The following is a 20,740-nucleotide window of genomic DNA, read 5'->3' as shown; positions in this document are numbered from 1 at the left end:
CCCTGCACCAGGTTCCACACTAGCAGCACAAAGCCTGCTTTGGATTCTCTTTTCTTTTCTCCTCCTCTCTCTGGCCCTCCTCCCCCTCAAAATAAATAAACATTTTTTTTTTAAATTTTTTTAAATGTTTTTATTTATTTCTAGGAGAGATAGAGAGAGACAGCGTGAGCAGGGGAGGGTCAGAGAGAGAGGGAGTCACAGACTGAAACAGGCTCCAGGCTCTGAGCTGGCAGTCAGCACAGAGCCCGACGCGCGGCCCGAACCCACGAACCGCGAGATCATGACCTAAGCGAAAGTCGGACACTTAACCGACTAAGCCACCCAGGCGCCCCAATAAATAAACATTTTTTAAAAAGTGTGGCAAAGAAATGGAAAGTGATACACTGGAAGTGAAATATGAATTCAATGTAAATGAAGTTGTGGAAGAAATTAGTGGCCATTGCCGTGTTGACGCTGCTGTGGTTCGAGCGCCTCTTGGTTAGATGTGTGGCCAGAAGAACTTGGTGAAGGTGGACTTACCAACATTGATGAGCACTGTGATGTAAAGGATGACAGGACTTACTAACACTGATGAGGACTATGATGAAAAGGATGACAATGTACCAGAGAAAGTGACCCATTAAAGAAACTCTTGGAGATACTTCATGACATTTCAAAGTGTGAAGGGTAAAATATCGAAAGCCATCAAGGCATAGAAAAGATGCAAAGAGAAGCACTGTTTAAACTACTCTTAATCAGTATTTACAAAAAAAAAATTCTCACTGTATCTAGTATTTTAAGTTCTACTAAAGAGCAGTTTCAGGGGCGCCTGGGTGGCTCAGTCAGTTAAACATCCGACTTCAGCTCAGATCATGATCTCACGGTTCATGGGTTTGAGCCCCGTGTCGGGTTCTGTGCTGACAGCTCAGAGCCTGGAGCCTGTTTCAGATTCTGTGTCTCCCTCTCTCTCTACCCCTTCCGCACCCATTCTGTTTCTCTCTTTCTCAATAATAAATTTTAAAAAAACATTGAAAAAAGCAGTTTCAGTATTTTATTTCTCAATACTTCTACAATGGTTAAGATTAATGTTTTGACAAAATATTTCAAAGGTTACAAACCACTGTAATCTCGCCATTGATTAAACTGCTTTGCATAATCTCAGCTTGCACATTTTTATGGTCGTTTTACTATTATACAGTGAGGACTGTCTGTACGTCTTTAAGTCAACTAATGTTTACTTAAATGCATTTTAAAAGAAAAATGTATACTGTTTTCTTATCAACTTTTGAAAATGTTCAATCATACGTCATCAGAGGTCACTGAGGAAAATACTGAATCCTTGCCTCCTTTCTTTCTACCTTGGCTATCAATCTGTCTATATCCAGTATAAAGCTGCAACAACTCAGGGAAAGCAAAAAAGACCACAAGAAATGAAAGCAAAAGTTCCTTTCTCTCAAAACCTTGAACCTCATTACTCCTATTTCACACAGAGTTGTAAAGTTTGATAATCAAACTTCCAAAGCTTAAGAGATTAGAAAAAAGGACCCTAATGAGAAAAGAAGCTATCAGTCACATCAACAGTAGAGTCAAATGAAATTCAACACTACACAACAGAAAAATTACGCCTATTTGTAAAATCTATTAAAAAGTAAATACAAAAGCCTGAAAGCTTAATACCCCTTTCAACTCACCTGAGGTCTGTCATTTTATTTTATTATGATGACACCTTTTAAAACATAAATAAAACAATACTAAGGAAAAGACCAAATCATATCAGTACCCTAACTTAACATTAAGACAAAAAAATCTAGAGATTCTCATAAGATAGAGATGGTTATCATTTTTGTATCATCCTAAATTCCCATCTATCAATGAACAACTAGGTAGCAAAACTAAACAGTAAATGACAAGATATTCCCCCCAAGAACTCCAAAATACAAGCTTGTGGGACAAACTACAATAGTCACAAACTGTGGTGTTACAGCATTTGTGTGGGAAACAACCTAGCTTCAGTGAAGATCTTGAGAATTCTAGAATAGTCAACAAGTAGAAGGCACAGGGCCAATACGAGAACAGCAGCTACACTGGGAGGTGTGTGGACTCCATCCAATAGTGCACGGGTAGCAGGAGAACCAAGGTAAGGCTTAAAGGAATGGAAGGAATTTAATACCCATGAACCTTCTAAACTAATGGGCCAAGGCTCCCTTGTAGGACAAGGTTCACAAATGAGGAGCAACCGCTGGGAGCAGAATCAAAATTAAGCAGGACAAAAAAAGATGAGGAAGGAAAATAGAAGGGTCAAACTAAAGTAGTGGGAGGGATCAGAGCAAGGACTCCAGAGAAAACAAGCTGCCATAATTTTAACAGAAGGAGCTCTATAAAGTTACAAAAGTTGTATCAACGAAGATTCCTTCTAAAAACTCAGGAAAATTAAATTCACATAAAAGAGAAACAGAAATTATACAATCAAATCCCATACAAAGTTACTAAAAGTAAAAAAGAGATAAGGAATAAAACAATATCCCTACAAGAGCAAGCCGAAAAGAAAAACAGATCAAAACTGGGAAGTACTAATTTTTTTTAATTTATTAAAAATGTTTATTTATGGGGCACCTAGGTGGCTCAGTCAGTTGAATGTCCAACATCGGCGCAGGCCATGATCTCATGGTTCGTGGGTTCAAGCCCCGCATAGGGCTCTGTGCTGACAGCTAGCTCAGAGCCTGGAGCCTGTTTCAGATTCTGTGTCTCCCTCTCTCTCTCTGATCCTCCCCTGTTCACGCTGTCTGTCTCTCTCAGAAATAAATAAAAACGTTTAAAATTAAAAATTTTTTTTAAATGTTTATTTATTTTTGAAAGAGCAGGGAAGGGGCAGAGAGAGAGAAAGACAGAGGATCTGAGGCTGGCTCTGCCTTAACAACAGAAGGGCCAATGTGGGGCTTGAACTCACAAACCATGAGATCATGACCTGAGCTAAAGTTGGAAGCTTCACTGAGTCACCCAGGCACCCCTGGAAAGTACTGTTTCTAAAGGAACTAAAAAATATTAAGAAAATTATACAGGACATAAAAGAATATGAATCAAAATTAGACTCTGAACCCAGAATGACCAATCTCAACACATATTCTTTTTTTATTTAAATTCCAGTTAGCATACAATGTAAAATTCGCCTCAGGTATACAATACAGTGATTCAACACTTCCATACAACACACAGTGCTTATTACTGTAAGTGCACTCCTTAATCGCTATCACCTATTTCACCCATCCCTCACTTATGTACCCGTTGGTAACCATCTGTTTGTTCCCTATATAATTAAGAGTCTGTCTCTCGGTTTGCCTTTTTTTCCCCTTTGCTCCTTTGTTTTGTTCTTTAAATTCCATCTATGAGTGAAATCATATGGTATTTGTTTTTCTCTGATTATTTTGCTTATTAGCACAATACTCTCTAGCTCCATCCACATCGTTGCAAATGGAAAAACATGGAACACTTCACACATTTGTGTGTCATCCTTGCAAAGGAGCCATGATAATCTGCTCTGTATGAACACATGTGCATAACAAAATTATATGACTTTAAAGAAAAGAAACTTTCGGGGCGCCTGGGTGGCTCAGTCAGTTAAGCGTCCGACTTCGGCTCAGGTCATGATCTCACGGTTCGTGGGTTCAAGCCCCGCATCGGGCTCTGTGCTGACAGCCAACTCAAGCCTGATGAAGCCTGTTTCAGATTCTGTATCTCCCTCTCTCTCTGACCCTCCCCTGCTCATGCTGTCTGTCTGTCTCTCTCTCTCTCAGAAATAAATGAAACGTTAAAAAAATTTTTTTAAAAAAAGAAAAAACTTTCAATATTTTGAATAAAAAGCACACAATTTATATAATTCATTCAACTATACATTTGTTGTATGTAGTTTTGTGCCCATGTTTTATTTTACAATAAGTTTTTTTTAAATTTTTTTCATTGTTTATTTTTGAGAGAGAGAGAGAGAGAGAGTACGCAAATATGAGTAGGGGAAGGGCAGAGAGACAGAGACACAGAATCCAAAGCAGGCTCCAGGCTCTGAGCTGTCAGCACTGAGCCCGATGTGGGGCCTCAACCTACGAGCAGTAAGATCATGACCTGAGCCAAGGTCGGATGCTTAACCGACTAAGCCACCCAGGCACCCCAATAAGATTTTTTTAAATAAAACAAAGGGGAACTAGCATTTACTTTGCACCTAGGATTTCATGTGCTTTACATGTTTTCTTATTCATAATGTTCTATGTTTCTATTTTACAGACAGAAGAATGAGATTCAGCTACTATGTCACTTGCCTAGGGAAAAAATGGCAAAAGCAGGATGTAAATGTAGTATTTTTTAAACCAAAAAACAATCAGCACTATAGAAGGAAAGTGGGTAAATATGCATGGTATTTTTGGAAGACTACTTTCATTTTATTTTTTAATATTTTGGTACTTAAAGGAAGTAAGCTTTATTACTTTAGAAAGATTGCTTTCATGAATGAAATAATGTTCCACTGATACCTAAGAAAAGTAGTATTATACCTTATAAATGATTTTGGAAACTGGATTTTGTTAAGTACTAAACTTACTCAGGTAGTTGCTCTTCAAAAAGACATTTTAGGGGGCACCTGGATAACTCAGTGAATTAAGCGTCCAACTTCAGCTGAGGTCACGATCTCACAGTTCTTGAGTTTGAGCCCCACACAGGACTCTATGCTGGCAGCTTGGAGCCTGGAATTGGCTTCAGATTCTATGTCTCTCTCTCTCTCTCTGACCCTCCCTGCCTTGCACACTGTGTCTGTCTGTCTCTCTCTTCAAAAAAAAAGAAAGAAAATAAANATTTAAACCCCCCCCCCCCCCCACCAACACACACACACACACACACACATTTTAGTCATCTGGGATACTCGATTACCCAGAATAATCCTTTCATTACCCAAAGGCTACTGGAAGTTTGAACATATTTACTTACTGAATCTCACTACACCTATACTCTGGAAAAATTGTACATCATCTTCACAAAATTATCCAACACCTTAGGTACTTTAGAAATGCCAACAGACTTTACTACAACTAAAGGGTTAAAGAGAGAGATCTTCTAGCTCTTGACCTTATCATATGCTTGTTCTACCCTCCTTTTCTTTTTGAAAACTTTTAAACCTACAGAAAGGATGCAAATATGGCACAAGGATACTTGTCCAGCTCAAAGGAGCATGCAACTCTTGATCTCAGGGTCTTGAGTTCAAGCCCCACACTGGGTGTCAGATAAACTTAAAAAAAAAAAAATATGGCAAAATAAAATACCACTCTCTACCTAAATTCAACAATTAGTAACATTTTGCCACATTTGGATTATTCCTATCTATATATACTTCTTCCCCTGAACCACTGGGAAAAAAATTATAGACATTTCTCTCCTCCAAAAATTTTTCAGCATGTACTTCCTACCAACAGGGACATTCTCCTACATAACTACCCGTAACTGCTATATTATCACACCCAAAAAATTTAACTCTGATAGTATCTACACACAAATTTCCCCAAATGTCACCAAATAATGTCTTACATGGCTTTTTTTAAATTTCCAGAACCCTATCTAAAGCCACACACTTTGCACTCACATTCTCATGTCACTGTCTCCTTTAATCAGTAACTATGTATCTATTCACCTTTTTATGATCTTTTATGACTGACATTTTTTAAAAGTTCAGATCAGCTTTTTGTAGAACATGCCTCAAGCAGGATCTACGTGTTGTCTTGTGATTCCAGATAAATATTTTTTGGCAACAATCCTACAATGGTGATGTAATCATGCCTCTTCCTGATAGAACACTGTGGCAAGGACACAATGTCATTTTGTTCCATTACCAGTGATACTGACTTTGATCAGGTGGTTAACAAGCCTGGGTGCTTGAAAGGAAAGAAATCGGATTTAAGTCCTCCTCCTGCTTAAAATCCAATAGTGACTTTCCCTTAGAATAAAGGTCACTTAAGTCCAAAATACCTTCCAAGCCCTAAAAGGAAGGCCTTGACCGACTCTTTAAACTCTCCATGGTCCCACAGAGTGGTATACCATGTCTTCTTTGGCTGAAAACTCCCAACATGGATAAATCAATCTCAGACATGCCAAACGAAAGCCAGACATCTCGAAAATCACACACTATCTTAAATTTTGCATTAGCTCAATGACACAGCTGTCACTGCCTTGGTCATAGTTATGTACAATTTGACATAAAATCCCTTAAGGGAAAGAAATTCCCTGGAGTCTCTTAGAAAATTTCCTTCAGGCAGAAAAATGCCCCAAGGATTCAGCAAAAGGAAAATGGCTGAACTTGGCTGAAATTTCTAAGATTTCATTATCCAAAACTAGGATAGACATTCTGGAGCTTTATGTAATTCACCAAGTACATCATTGCTCTATGTTTTCTATAAACACTTGAGTAAGGCCTCTAGAAAGTGCAGTGGCTTATTACTCCTAGTAGTATCTTTGGACAAGGTTTCAACCCCTTAACATTCGGTCAGCAAAACATTTGAAGAACTGAGTCCTTGTTATTACCTGAAAAACTTCCATTGACATCTTCTGTTAAGATCAAGGAAGTACCAGCATTAAAACTTGCAGAATGAGTTGTTAATGGCCTTGAAAAAAGTCCCAGAAGTAATTGAGCACTCAAGAAATGCTGAATTATCACAATTCTTGATGGCATGGAAGATGTGTGGAAAAACAATTCCTGGACAACTCAAGTCAAAAAGTAATTTCTTAGAAGAATCAGACTGAACATGAAGAAAGTTTAGCAATACTAAAACTAATTTATTTGATATACATATATTTTTATCTGTATGTAAGTGCTATAGGCTTCTCAAAAAAGCCTCTCTAAATAAATCTCTAATGAAATATATAAAAAGTTCTAGGTGCAATTATTGAATACAGGTGACAGTTATGCAGTTCATTTTATGTAACAAATGTATAAAATGCCCTCAGGAAATGGCTTTACATCTGAGAAAAATCTACAAGTCCTAGGACATCCCAATATGATAATATACAATACTGCATTTACATTTAGTTGTACATGCAATGCTTACCAAGCTTCTGCTTCGTGTTGCTTAAATTATGATTACTGACTTTGTTCTATTTATCTTAAAATTTCTCATGTGTAGGTATTAAGCATCGTGAACAAAAATTATGATCACTCAGTTAACTGGAGTTCGTTTTTATCTATCTCCCTTAATCTATGTAACCTATAAGCTTATACTGGAATTCCCTCAATAAATTACTACATTTTTTAAGTTTTCAATGTTCAACAGGTCTGGGAAATACAAGGCCCTAGAGACATAAATTTTTTGTCTTAGCATTTTACTTCTCTTGGTTTGCCAATAATTTCGTACACTGAGAAAATTCTTTCCCCTAATGAAATTTCAAGCACTTACTAGGTATATTCATCACTCCTGCTTTATTTCTACATGTTAGATAAGGACCAAGCCACCACCATCTCCATATTGTTTTTTTTCTCCTTTACCAAATCAATTTGTACTTCTGACCCAAACTTCATCTTCTTTTGAATAACCAACTATGTCTCTGGATTCTTCAAAATCATTACAAATCTTCTTCTACCCTATATTTACGGTGCCAACAGCTCCTTTCAAGTTCAAGGGCACCACTGCTAAACATAATGAACACAGTCTGAATGAACTACCTAAAATCAATGAATTAAAAAATAAAAAGCAGGTAAGCTTGGACTCTACTACTACTTCCAGCATCCACTTAAACACTGTCAGACTCCCACGTATAAACCCTAACCACAGGAATAGTTGAGGAAGTTCATCTTCTCAGATAACTAAATACAGATCTAATGGATTTAATTTATACATATGAACACTGAGTAAGAAAATAAAACCACAAGTCTATATTCTATCTCATCTAACTTGCAGGGAAATAAAAACTTAGTCCAACATTAAAATTGCTAATACCAATGTTTAAACCCTCTGAAATCATTAATTATTTTCCCCTCAGATTCCAATTATCCTAAAAGAGGTCTTTTCAGAAAGCTATGGCAATGTTACCTGATGGATAAACTATACTTATGAAACCAGTACTAAATTAAGAAAACTTGCACTGTTGATGAAAATCAGAGTATTATTTACCTCACGATCTTCAAATCCTTTAAAGTTTTATTACAGTTTTTCCATTCAGTGGTGAACATTAGCCAACTGAGAAATGAACAAGGTTATCTCTAGGTAAATCTAAGCCACTATGAATCAGCTCAAATCAACCTATTTCTAAAAGTTAGACAACATTCAGTGACAACTGTTCTCACACTATTAAAATAGTGAAACGAAAAGTTCTGAACTGTGTTTACCTCTGTTCATCCTCCTCACAGATTTTTTTCTTTGCATTTACCCTTAGTTTTCCCTACCTATTCTGCATTCTTATTGTGACTCAGATCAATCATTTTAACAAAAAGTACGTCTTTTGAAGGTGATTTCAGGTGTGAGCATGTGTGGACCTATTCACATAAACAAGCACCAAAGGTTCTTTGCAAAGACATAATCAAAGAAAAAGAAATAATACAGGGGTCTCCGGGTGGCTCAGTCAGTTAAGCGACTGACTTTGACCTAGGTCATGATCTCACCATTCCAGAGTTTGAGCCCTAAGTCAGGCTGTGCTAAGAGCCTGAAGCCTGTTTCAGATTCTGTGTCTCCCTCTCTTTTTGCCTCTCCCCCACTCATACTCTTTCTCTCTCAAAACTAAACATTAAAAAAAGGAAGAAATAATATTTATCCCCAAACTTCCCTGCCTTTCTTCTGATGACTTCAAAATAACACTTTCACTTACAGATGAAAGATAACCAAAAAGCTATCTCTTCATACTGAGTTCGTGAAGAGATTTAATTTTGTCTCTTGCATTATTACTCCTAAAATACCTTTGAGAATTTTAGCTTAGAAAGAACCTATACATTTTTTAAGAAAAAAATTGTGACATTTAAGCAGATGTCACAATTTCACAGGTATTTAGCATATGGTCCATTTTTCAAGATGCTTCTATTATACTTTATAAACACAATCTCCATTCTATATGTGGTCCTTTCTACTGTAATATGTGCCTGACCTACACTTTATTACAAATAATAAAACTTAAAAAACCATTGACAAATTTGGTCAAAGTAATGGGAAGGAATCAAGCATGCATTCTGCCTTCCCAGTATGAACTCTACAAGTGACCATATAGTTAATGAGAGATAGTTTTTATAAATCAATTCCAGCTAAGGGGTGCCTGGGTGGCTCAGTCGGTTGAGCATCTGTCTTCAGCTCAGTTCATGATTTCACGGTTCAGGAGTTCGAGCCCCATGTCGGGCACTGTGCTGACAGCTCAGAGCCTAGAGCCTGTTCAGATTTTTTTGTCTCCATCTCTCTCTGTCCCTCCCCTACTCGCTCGTGTGCTCTCTCTTTCTCTCTCTCTCTCTCTCTCAAAAATAAACAAAGATTTTTTAAAAAATATTTTTAGGGGCACCTGAGTGGCTCAGACACTTGAGCATCCGACTCTGGCCCAAGTCATGATCTCATGCCCTGTGAGTTCAAGCCCTGTGTCAGGCTCTGTGCTGACAGCTCAGAGACTGGAGCCTGGTTTGGATTCAGTCTCCTTTCTCTGCCCCTCTTCTGCTCGTGCTCTCTCAAAAGTAAATAAAAACTTTTTAAAGAATTCCAGGTGAAACAGAATTAAAGCATCACCATTTTGCAATCCCTAATAAAATAAAGGATCTAAACTATTGTGGTTCACAAAAGGGTACCAGTGCTGATCTGCAAACTGTGATCAGTTCATAACAAAAGGGATATAAGTTCTACATAGCATTCATATACTTCTATAACAAGTTGATAAAAATAATTTTATTTCTGCTGAGTCTACAATAAAAATTGGTGGTCTTCATGTATGAGGTCTTAGATTTTTAAATTTCATTTGTCTATAAATTTATTGTATTAGCAGCATCAGTGGGTCAAAAATTTAAAAACTGGTTCTTTACAGCCAATGTGTGAGCAGCACTAAACTAGCCATTGGTTATTAAAATCATTAAGTGAAAGATTAATGGGAACCTTGATAATTAATGGCTATGGTGGCAATACCTGAATCAACTGATTAATCTTAACATACAAAATAGAGAACATATATGTAATCTTACTGTGAGGCACTAAGTAAAAATATATGAAGAAAGACTGACCACATGCTTATAACTCTTTAGCTAGATAGGGACTTTATACTCAATGCTCTACTTATGCAGGTTTTTAATATTCTGTATGTAACCGACTGTATTACTGGCCCTAATTCTTCACTATTCCCTACATCCATGCCATTTCTCATGTGACTTTGCAGTTCATCATCCTGTTTTAGGCAGCATATGTTTCTTTACTCTTGACATTGGACTCTACTAAGACTTGTTTTGGCTTATGTAATGAGGGCAGAAGTGAGAGTGCCATGCCGTAAGACATCTTGTCTTAGGCAAAATGATGAAAGCAGTAGAGCTCAACAATGCTGAGCTGACCCACAAACTTGTCAAACATAAATCAGCATCACATATTCTTCTGAAAATGTCTATTACCACCTAACATGAAATTTTACAAAAAATTAACACCAAAGCATCCATGGCAGGTTCTAAATCAATAACATACTATGATCCTGCTTTCCCTGGCCATATATAGCAAAAATACATAAGGACATAGGGCCAAATCATATAAAATGGCTATCATCATGCTTAACTCTCTGTGACCCTGTCTTTAATATACACATTACACTTGGAGCTCCTGGGTGGCTCAGTCAGTTAAGCATCTGAATATTGGTTTCAGCTTAGGCCATGATCTCACAGCTTCCTGGGTCCCAGACCTGCATCAGGGTCTGTGCTGGCAGACAAAATAAACTTTAAAAAATACACATTATACTGATTCTCTAGCTTTGTAAATTTAGAACATAAATGCATATTTTTTTTTTTTAAGATGGTAACTAATGAAGTAAAGACATTAGGGAAGAGGAACCACTTAGAGGCACTATTAATTAACCTCTGGAGAGCTAGGCCTGGTGAATCCAAGATTTGCCATATGAAGATAATATGCCTCACAGACAAACTGATAGAAATTTTCTATCAAACATCTGAAAATGTTTTTTTTAATTTTTTTTAACATTTATTTAGTTTTGAGAGAGAGAAAGAGACAGAGTGCAAGCAGGGTAGGGTCAGACAGAGAGGGAGACACAGAAATGGAAGCAGTCTCCATACAGGCTCTGAGCTGTCAGCACAGTGGAATTCCACACAGTGAAATACTATGCAATGATAAAAATGAACAGCTACTGACACAACAACATGGATAAGTCTCAAAAACATCATGAAAGATGCCAAAATTACTATATGATTCCATTTATATAAAGTTTAAAAGTAGACAAAAGTAATGTGTGGTTATATAAATGGGAACAGTGGTTGCTGCTAGAAGAGTAGAGGGATTAACTGTCAAAAGGGCACACAGGAACTTTGGAGTGATAGAATTGTTTGTTTGTTTGTTTATTTCAAGGTAGAGAGCATGAGTGGGAAGGGGCAGAGAAAGAGAGAGAGAGAGAATCCCAAGAGGGCTCTGACAGTGCAGAGCCCAATGCAAGGCTCGGACTCATGAACCATGAGATCATGACCCTAGCGTAAGTCGGACGCTTAACCAACTGAGCCACCCAGGCGACCCGACAGAAATGTTTTAGATCTTGATTGGAGAAGTAGTTACATGGGTGTGTGTGTGTGTGTGTGTGTGTGTGTGTGTGTGTCTCAAATCCAAATTGTACACTGGAACACCTGGGTGGCTCAGTCAGTTAAGCAAGAGCCCAACTCTTGATTTCGGCTCAGGTTGTGATCTCATATTTGGTGCAGAGCCTACTTGGGACTGTCTCTCTTCCTCTCTCTCTGCCCCTCTTCTGCTTGTGCTCACTCTCTCAAAATAAACTTTAAAATAATTCAAATTATACACTTACAGATCTGTGTACTTCAACTATGTACATTTTGCCTCAATAAAAACAAGCAAAACAAAATGCCTATTAGTGACCTTTTCAAACCATTTGCCTCCACAAACTGAAAAACAATGCTACAATAAGCAACTGTTTACCCTCAGCCTTCAGGGGGGGAACCAGATGGTCAAGTTCTGCCATGGTGTCAAAAACAAGGCTAACATTCAGTCAAATCTAAGAGCCACTTCATTACAAAACCAAAAATCTATCAGGTTAAATCCATTAAGTGGATTAAGCATCCAATTAACCATCCATTAAAAGTTTATACTTTATTCCTAATTACCTTTAATTAATTTTTTAAAAAAGTTATCTTCTCAGTCTAAAACTATAAATCTGGTACCTTATTTCACCCAGTCAGATGTTGGAGTTGGAAGGAACAGATTTCACAGTTCATGACGATAATGCAACAATATGGCAATGTTCCACCAAATTATAACTTAGGGTCTCATAACAAAACAGATCAAAGACCTAAATCTAAGAGCTAAAGTTACAAAGCTTTTAGAAGAAAACACAGGCAATTTTTACAAGATTCAAGATCATTGCTCCTTAGGAGGCAAACTACAAAACAAGTAGTAGAGAACAAACTGAGGATTGCTGGAGGGGAGGTGGGGAGGGCAAATGTGCTAAATGGGTGATGGGTATTCTACTTAATATATTTGTTATGATGAGCACTGGGTATTATATGTAAGTGACCAATTAATTACTAAATTCTACTCCCAAAACTAGTACTATACCATATGTTAACTGGAATTTAAATAAAAACCTGAAGGGGGGGGTGGGGGGTGGAGTTAATGCTCCTTAGGTGAGATACCAAAAGCAAAAGTGACAAAAGGAAATACATAAGTTGAACTTCATCAAAATTATAATCTTTTATGCATCAGAAGACACCATTAAGAAAGTAAAAACTCAGAGGATGGCAGAAAATATCTGCAAAGCATATTTCTGATAAGAGACTTGTCACTAAAAGAACTCTTACAACTCAGTAAAAAGACAAGTAACTTACTTTCAAAACCCGGCAAATGATCTTAACAGACATTTCTCCAAAGAAAATATACAAATGGACAATAAGCTCGTTCAACATCATCAGTCGTTAGGGAAATGGAAATCAAAACCATAATAAGATACCAGTTCATACCCACTATGATGGCTATAATCGAAAAGACAAGTGATGGCAAAAATGTGGGGAAATAAGAACCTTATGCACTACTGACAGAAAATGGAAAATACTATAGCCACTTTGGAAAACAGTCTAACAGTTCACCAAATGGTTAGACACAGAATCACTATATGACCCTGCAATTCCACTCCTGCTATACATCTAAAAGAAATGCAAACGTATGTCTACACAAACACTTGTATAGGAATATTCATAGCACCATTATCCATAATATCTCAAGTGTAAAAAACCCTGTGTCCATCAACTGATGAAAGGATAAAAGGTGGTACATCCAAACGATGGAGCATTATTTGGTAACAAAAAAAGAATACGGTACTTAACACGTGCTACAAGACAGATGAACTTTGAAGGCATTACATGAAGTAAAAGCCAGTCACAAGACTACACATTTTAAGATTCCAGTCATATAAAAAGTTCAGAAAGGCAAATCTATAGAGACAAAAAAGATTAGCAGTTCTCTAGGATTAGGAGAAAAAGGCAGATGGGGGAAAGGAAGACTGACTGCTAAAAGGTACAGGATTTCTTTCGAGGGTGATGAGAATGTTTTAAAATGGACTGTGGTGACGGTCATACAAATCTGTGAATATACTAAAAATCACTGAATTGTGCGCTTAATATTGGCATAATTTTATGGTATGTGAATTATATTTCAATAAAGCTGTTTTAAGAAACGTGAGTAGAATCTAGGTATATGCCTAAATGGTGACTAAAATTTCTTTTAACTTGTCCGCTTGAAAATTTTTCATAAAATGTTAAAAGAGGAAAACTCACAAAATAAAAAGTTTCATTATTACGAATAAACATACCAAAACAATGATTTATCTGTATTTTTATATTCATCTAAATTTTCCCAATTAGGGATTGTTTATCCAAAATTTGTCCAAAGCAGCATTTTAGAATTCTAGAGTCTTAAATTTATAGTCATAATGAGACTCAGAGGATAAGAATTACTAAGACTAGTTCTCCAAATTGCAGACAAGGTAAGGGTAATTTAAATTTACACAGATAAATAAACTTACACAGATCATTAAATTTTAAGAGACAAAAAGAATTCTATTCTCCTGGTGACAAACAGGAATAAAAGAAGTGTGCAACTCCAGGCAGCTTTAAAAGTTTGGGAAACCTCTGTTATGGTAGATTAGAGCAGATTATTTTACCTTTTGGTCAGTTTCAACCCTGCTGGTTCTTATTTTTTAGAAAACAAGCAATTCGACACTCCATTTTTAAGAATTTCATAACTCTCTTAACAGAAGTATTAACTCAAAAGTAATTATTCTAATATATACATTAGGATTAAATTTTAGCCAAATTTTAAATACCTTCACTGGTGAAATCAAGATCCAGACTCAGGACAATATATGCTCTATAACTGAAGTGACCAGATGGCCCAGTTTGCCCAGAAGAATCCTAATTTACACCTGTTATTCCAACATCCCACCCAGCTTAACATTTACCTCATACTCTTCATTTTTACACATATGCTTATGAATAACTGCATTTAAGTAACATAGGATGAGTTTATTATACTTTCATATTCCCACCTTCTGACATGGTTTTATCTAGTTCTGCAGAGTGCAGGTGCAGTAAAAAGTTCTCACTTCTAACTTCGGATTCATTAGAAAGCCAACTGCTGATAACGCACTTGTTTACCCCTTTCTGATAAAATGAAGTACACTTGGACACCGGCAACTAGGGATAGCTAACTCTACCCTATTTTGGATGCTCAGTTGTGCCACACAGCCACTGAGCAGTTTGCAAGATCCTCCGAACCTGCAGGCCACCATCAGCTAGGTCAGTGGGAAATGTGAATAAGGGTGTTGGTGAAGTATATGCAGAAAAGAGAGGTCGTGTATTCCTGCCCATAATGTTCAGAGACAGTAATCTGAGCACTCTTGCTACAGTTTTGCCATTTATTTACTATATTGCATAAATCCAAAATTATCTGTTTGGTAATATTTCATTCTACAGCAATTACAGACTTATTTTCAGCAACTTCTTTTTTGTTCCTTTAGGTCCTTATGTGCCCCAGTTTAGACAAAGAGAATACATGGTCGCACTATTATAACCAAACACTTTACTTCCTATCACATTATAATGGCTTGTATCAGGGAATGTACATACATAACTATATAATGATGTCCTTAATCCTCAAACATGAACCTGAACCATGGCAAGAGTCCACCAATAACAAAACCAACTAATATCACATTATAACTATAGTAAAGCTATTTTTTTGAACCACTATGATTCTTAAGCAAATACAGAAATGTCTCTATTCTACAAAACGCATGAAAAAAGTCTATTCTACACAACCCAAAATTATATATGCTATGCAAATATTCATATTTCTATGAAACTTTTCTGTTGATTCACAAAGTGCTTCAGAATTATGTTTTATCCCTGAGGACTTCATTCACCTTGAACATCTAACAGTTTAAGTTAGAAGAAAACATGAAGACAATTTAAGCACCATAGTAGAGGTAAATTTTATTGTTTTGTATAGCAAAAAATTATTCTTTACTTCAAACAGCCTCCTTTGGAATGTAATTCATTAAATAGCCTTTTGAAAAGTATCAAATACATTTGAACAAGTATAGGACAAGTCTACATTTTTAAAAACTTCTTAAAAGACAATTATCTACCTTAACAAGTTGGCCCAGCTATAAAGACAAGGCTATCTGAGGTTCCTGGAGGAATTTCAAAATCTTCCAAGCCTCAAAACCTTCCATGTCTAACAACAGGAAAATAATAAAAGCTACTCTTTTTGTAACAGCTCTTACATTCTAGATGAATACCTTCATGAATATCTGAATAAAATCTGAAGCCAAAAAAATCATCTTTGACCTTTCAAAAAAATGTACTATACAAGGGATTACCATAAAAGGACAGTTGTTTAATACTCAATGAGTCCCAGGTAAAAAATCTTATCTTTCAACTCAATTCAAAAACTTAAATTTAAAAGTGCCAAATTTGGGGGACCTGTGTGGCTCAGTTGGTTAAGCATCCGACTTTGGCTCAGGTCATGATCTCGTGGTTTGTGAGTTTGAGTCCAGCATTGGGCTGTGCTGACAGCTCAGAGCCTGGAGCCTGCTTTGGATTTTGTTTCTCCCTCTCTCTCTGCCCCTCCCCTGCTCATGCTCTGTCTCTTACTGTCAATAATAAATAAATGTTAAAAAAAATTTTTTTAATAATGCCAAATCGAAAAGTTTAACATTAGACGTCATTAAAGATTCTATATCACATGCCATCAACTTAAAAAACACATTTAATTCAAGTATGATTTACCCTAGTCAACATCTCAGGAAAGGTGATGGAGCAGGTCCCACCTCTACTCCAACCAAGAGACTGAGGCTTAGATAAGGGGGGAGAGGGGGAGGGAAGGAAACTTGACAAGTAGTCCAAAGAACAATATTCTGATAATCCTGCCTCAGTAAAACAGAAAATAGTTACTATTCTCATATTTGACCTATATACTATTCATGTACAACATCAAGTAGCTGTAAAAAGTTTTTAAAGACATTATTAAATAAGATCTTAACTTCTTAAATAACATCAACTCCTTAACCAAGAAAACAATAACCTCTGCTTTGGGTGGTTAATCATTCAGCCCAAATGCTTTTATAGATTTTAGGTCTCTCCCTAATTTCTATCATACAAAAATGTCATTTTAGAAAATTCTGATACAGGGACACCTAGCTGGCTCAGTCAGGAGAACTTACAACTCTTGATCTTCGGTTATTAAATTTGAGGCCCACAGTGGGTGTAGAGACTACTCAAAAAAAAATCTTAAAAAAGAAGAAAAAAAAGAAAAAATCCTAACACAAACTGAAATGTTCCAGGATAGGAATCAAAATCACCTCTTTAATTTACGAACTAGGATTTACATTGGAACTGTCACAGTCATAATCTATGTACAATGTAAGGGAGGGGCCAGTACTTGTATTTCACCTGAGAGAAGGGTAATTCAGTGGTAAACTATGGAAAAGAAATACCTACTCAGATTTCCAGGTAGACCTCTTAGAAATATCTTATTTCACCTACTTATACATCTCTTTACTTGCAATGTTTCTTATGATCAATAACATATCATGGTTTAATTGTGGGGCACTTTTTTTTTCTCCTTAGGCATACATGAAATAATAGATTTGATGATATGTTATTTCCCTAAAGGCTCTTCCTTGAAATCCATTCGGTTCACATCTATTGTTCAAAATAAAAGTACACATGCTTGAGTATGCTATAAAACATAAAGGACCTTGAAGTAAAATAAAATCAGCAATTCACTTGAAGCTCAATTATATCAAAGTGATCAAGACTCTCTTTAAAATGCAAGTTAAATAAAAATATCAACTAGAAAAAAAGTTTATGTTCCATACTCCTGAGACAAATAAATTTCGAAACAATCTTTAACTTTCTGTTGACAGTTTATTTTGTGGAAATACTCTTATCACTAGTCTTCAAAGTCTGTAAATTAGGTTTGAGTTCTGTTAGTGCAGTCATTTCTTCTATGAGCACAAAGATAAGTTTCAAGTTTCAAAAGAAAATTGCTTTTTCAAGTGTACAGGAAAGAGCTATACAATGAGGTTTACCATTAGCTTCTGAGGTCTGAAACTACTTGGGTGTCTTCACTGAGTTTTATAATCCTGAGAAAAGAGCTTCACGTAGGCGAAGCATCATTTTCCCCGGTTTAAAAGAGCAGATCGCTACCTTTCTATCTTTTCTCATCTGTTCAACAAATAGTTTTTGAATGTTTACGAGGTACTAAGCAATCGTTAGCGAAAAAATGACCTCCTAACATGGGACGCTTAGGCACCGCCTTTGAGAGAGACTACCACCAGAGGAAGGCACTACTATCTTGACTTAGAACACCGATTCCCACCTGACTTTTAAAATGCCACACACCTAAATAAAATATCAAGTAATTTCTCCAAGCCAGGCTCTAAACAGCACACAGGAGGTACATCTTGCTCAAGTTAATCGCAATTCAAAACTGCAGTTCCCCGCTGACAAAAACGACACTGTGAGTGTCTCAAAGAACTCCAAGCCAACGAAAATTTTAATACAGAAGTGAAAGCGAAGGTGCTCAGTTTCAGAAGGAGACGAAGAGGGTCTTAAGAAAAAAGTGAGTTGGAGGTGACGAGCAGCGCAGCGGCGGCCCAAACGTGCTCTCCCCGCATCAAGTTAGCAACTTTTCCAGCACGCCGGGACACCCCACTTCCCCAGCCCTCGGAGGCGGCGGCGGCGGCTCGCGTCCCGAAGAGGGATCCGCACCGCGGGGAGGGGGATCCACCGCTAACAAACGAGCAGAGCAGCCAGCGACTGGGGGCGGGGTTAGACCCACGCTTCAGCCCTCGGAGCAGGCTGAGGGGGAGGGCAGAGGAGTGAGCGACCCTCGCTCGGGCCGCGAGCCCGGACCAGGGCTGACCTGGAGACCCGGGCTGGAGAAAGGGGGAGGCGAGGGGAGCTGCAGTCACGCGGCCTCGCCGCCGCGGACCCCAAGGCTGGCGTTGGGGAACGCGGAGGGCCCCGCCGAAGGCAGGCGGGAAATGGGGTGGCGGGAAGACGGGAGGCCCGCACTGCTCGAAAGCCGCACGCGAGGCCCCGACCCTGCTCTGCCTTCGGCGGGCCCCCGGAGGTCCACAAAAGGCTCCCAGCCTCTCGAAGGGACGAGGGTGAGGGCTGGGGAAACAAACACACACCCGCTTGCCTCCCTACCTCCACCCTCCGGCCGCGCTCCCCGAGCTCCGGCGCGGGGGAGGCGGGGGCCAGCGGCGCGGCCGCGGGGAGCTGACGNGGTCGAGCGGTGGTTCCCCGGCCCCGGAGGCTCGCCTGCCCCCGGAAGCGGTGAGGCATGGACCCCCAGGCGAAAGACTGACCTTGGAGTCTCCGTTGCACAGAGCCATCGGGGCTGGGGCCGCGGCAGCGGTGGCCACACTATGAGACGGGGCGGGAGAGGGCTGGCGGGGTCGACGCCGCGGGCCGGGGCTTGAGGGAGAGGCCTGGTCTAGAAGCCGGCGGACGCTGAGAGGAGCTGGCCGACTGCGAGGCGCCGAATCCAGCAGCAGCCGCGGAACGCGGGCCCCAACGCCGCGGGAGAGGAGACCAGCAGCGCGCACGCTGCCCCCGCCTCCTGCTTCCGCCCCGGCCGGCCACTGGGAGGAGCCAGAGCCCGTTTGGCTAGGCAGCCAAACCGCGGACACCCCGCAGCTGCAGCCACGGCCAAACAAGCCCGCCTCGGAAGGAGGGGCCTTCGGAGCCTGGCCCCGCCCCCCCGGTCCGTTCCCGTTGCCGAGGGCCGCCCCCGTGAAAAGAAACCGGCCGTTTCTCCGGCCAGCCGGCCCACGAGAAGGGTCCGCGGTGCCTGGCCCCGCCTCCGCCGCCAAAGCCCGCCCCACTCTAGGAACCTGCCCCGCCTCCGCCTCCCCTGGCCTGCCCTTGGGAGGAGGAGCCCGCAGCTAACAGCCCGGCTCCGCCCTTCCCACCCCCGCACCCGGCAACCGGCCGCGGGAGGAGGGGCCCTTGGTGGGCGGCCCCACCTCCGCCACCAAGGCCCACCTCCGAGAAAGCCCCAACCCTCGGAGAGCTTGTTGTAGGCCTGCATGCCGGCATCCTTTAACCACTGTGAGAGGCCGGAGGCGCGGAGGAGGAAGCCTCCCAGGGCTGGGCCCCTGGGGGAAGCTCTTAGTCCTTTCCGCGGCCTCGTCTCAAGTTGAGGGACGTTGAAGAGGCCAAGGCTACTGTGAAGTTTTGTGGTAACATATCCAGGGACATCAAAGCGAGATTTGATCACATAGGTTCCCAAAAGTTCTACAACAGGTGCAGATTTTCAAAAGGAAGAGGTTTGGGAGCGGCAATCGCTGAGATGGTGGGCCAGGGGCTGGCCATGAAGGTCTGTTTGCACAGCCCCCAATGTTTTTATTTACTGTGGGGAGGGGGGCTAGAGTCCTTCCAGCTACTCTTTAGCACCCGTCAAGATGAGTTGTTTAAGGGGCGCCTGGGTGGCTTAGTCAGTTAAGCGTCCGACTTTCGCTTAGGTCATGATCTCGCGGTTCGTGGATTCGGGCCCCGCGTCGGGCTCTGTGCTGACTGCCAGCTCAGAGCCTGGAGCCTGTTTCAGTCTGTGACTCCCTCTCTCTCTGACCCTCCCCTGCTCATGCTGTCTCTCTGTCTCTCCTAGAAATAAATAAAAACATTAAAAAAAAAAAAAGATGAGTTGTTTAAATTTGGTCACCTGGGAGCCTAAATCAGGGTTGGAGCATAAGTAACACTTTGAACAATTTCCAGATTAACAAAGCCTTCTAACAAATATTCAGTCGTTACAAGACAGCCATTTGCTGAGCTCATGCTTTGTGTCAGACAGACTTTAGTCTAGGTGTCAAGGAGCCTGAGTAAGACAACCCTGACTTACAAAATCTCATTTTATTCTAACCAATTACACGAAAGTAGTGAGGTCGGATTTATGTTCTTCTACACTTTTTACTAATAAAAAAAATTGAGGCTCAGTGAGATAGTGTTCCTCTCTGCCTCTCATTATAGGACGTAAGGGGTACCTTTCTGGGAAAGGAT

At 39.7% G+C, this 20,740-nt stretch overlaps 1 protein-coding gene and 1 non-coding gene across 5 annotated transcripts in view; both read right to left on the bottom strand.

Moving 5' to 3' along the window:
- GMPS (guanine monophosphate synthase) overlaps positions 1–20,740 on the bottom strand; it is an 85,709-nt gene that overhangs the window by 51,338 nt on the left and 13,631 nt on the right. Inside the window, exon 1 of one of the 4 annotated variants that reach the window (XM_077750086.1) lies at positions 19,051–19,434. The exons of 2 other annotated variants lie outside the window; for them this stretch is intronic. In XM_077750086.1, the coding sequence (XP_077606212.1) occupies positions 19,051–19,077 (27 nt within the window). In that variant the 5' untranslated portion in view covers positions 19,078–19,434. Of the gene's footprint in view, positions 1–19,050; positions 19,435–20,740 lie in introns of those variants that run through there. One more of the 4 variants, XM_077750088.1, reaches the window with a different exon arrangement.
- On the bottom strand, positions 3,452–3,553 carry LOC144220024 (U6 spliceosomal RNA). Its single transcript, XR_013331590.1, has one exon. It is a non-coding gene; the product is annotated as a U6 spliceosomal RNA (small nuclear RNA).

The sequence above is a fragment of the Crocuta crocuta genome, unplaced genomic scaffold, assembly GCF_008692635.1.
Source record: "Crocuta crocuta isolate KB4526 unplaced genomic scaffold, BGI_CrCroc_1.0 scaffold19, whole genome shotgun sequence".
In the NCBI taxonomy this organism is placed as follows: Eukaryota; Metazoa; Chordata; class Mammalia; order Carnivora; family Hyaenidae; genus Crocuta; species Crocuta crocuta.
This window is presented reverse-complemented; position numbering and strand designations above follow the sequence as displayed.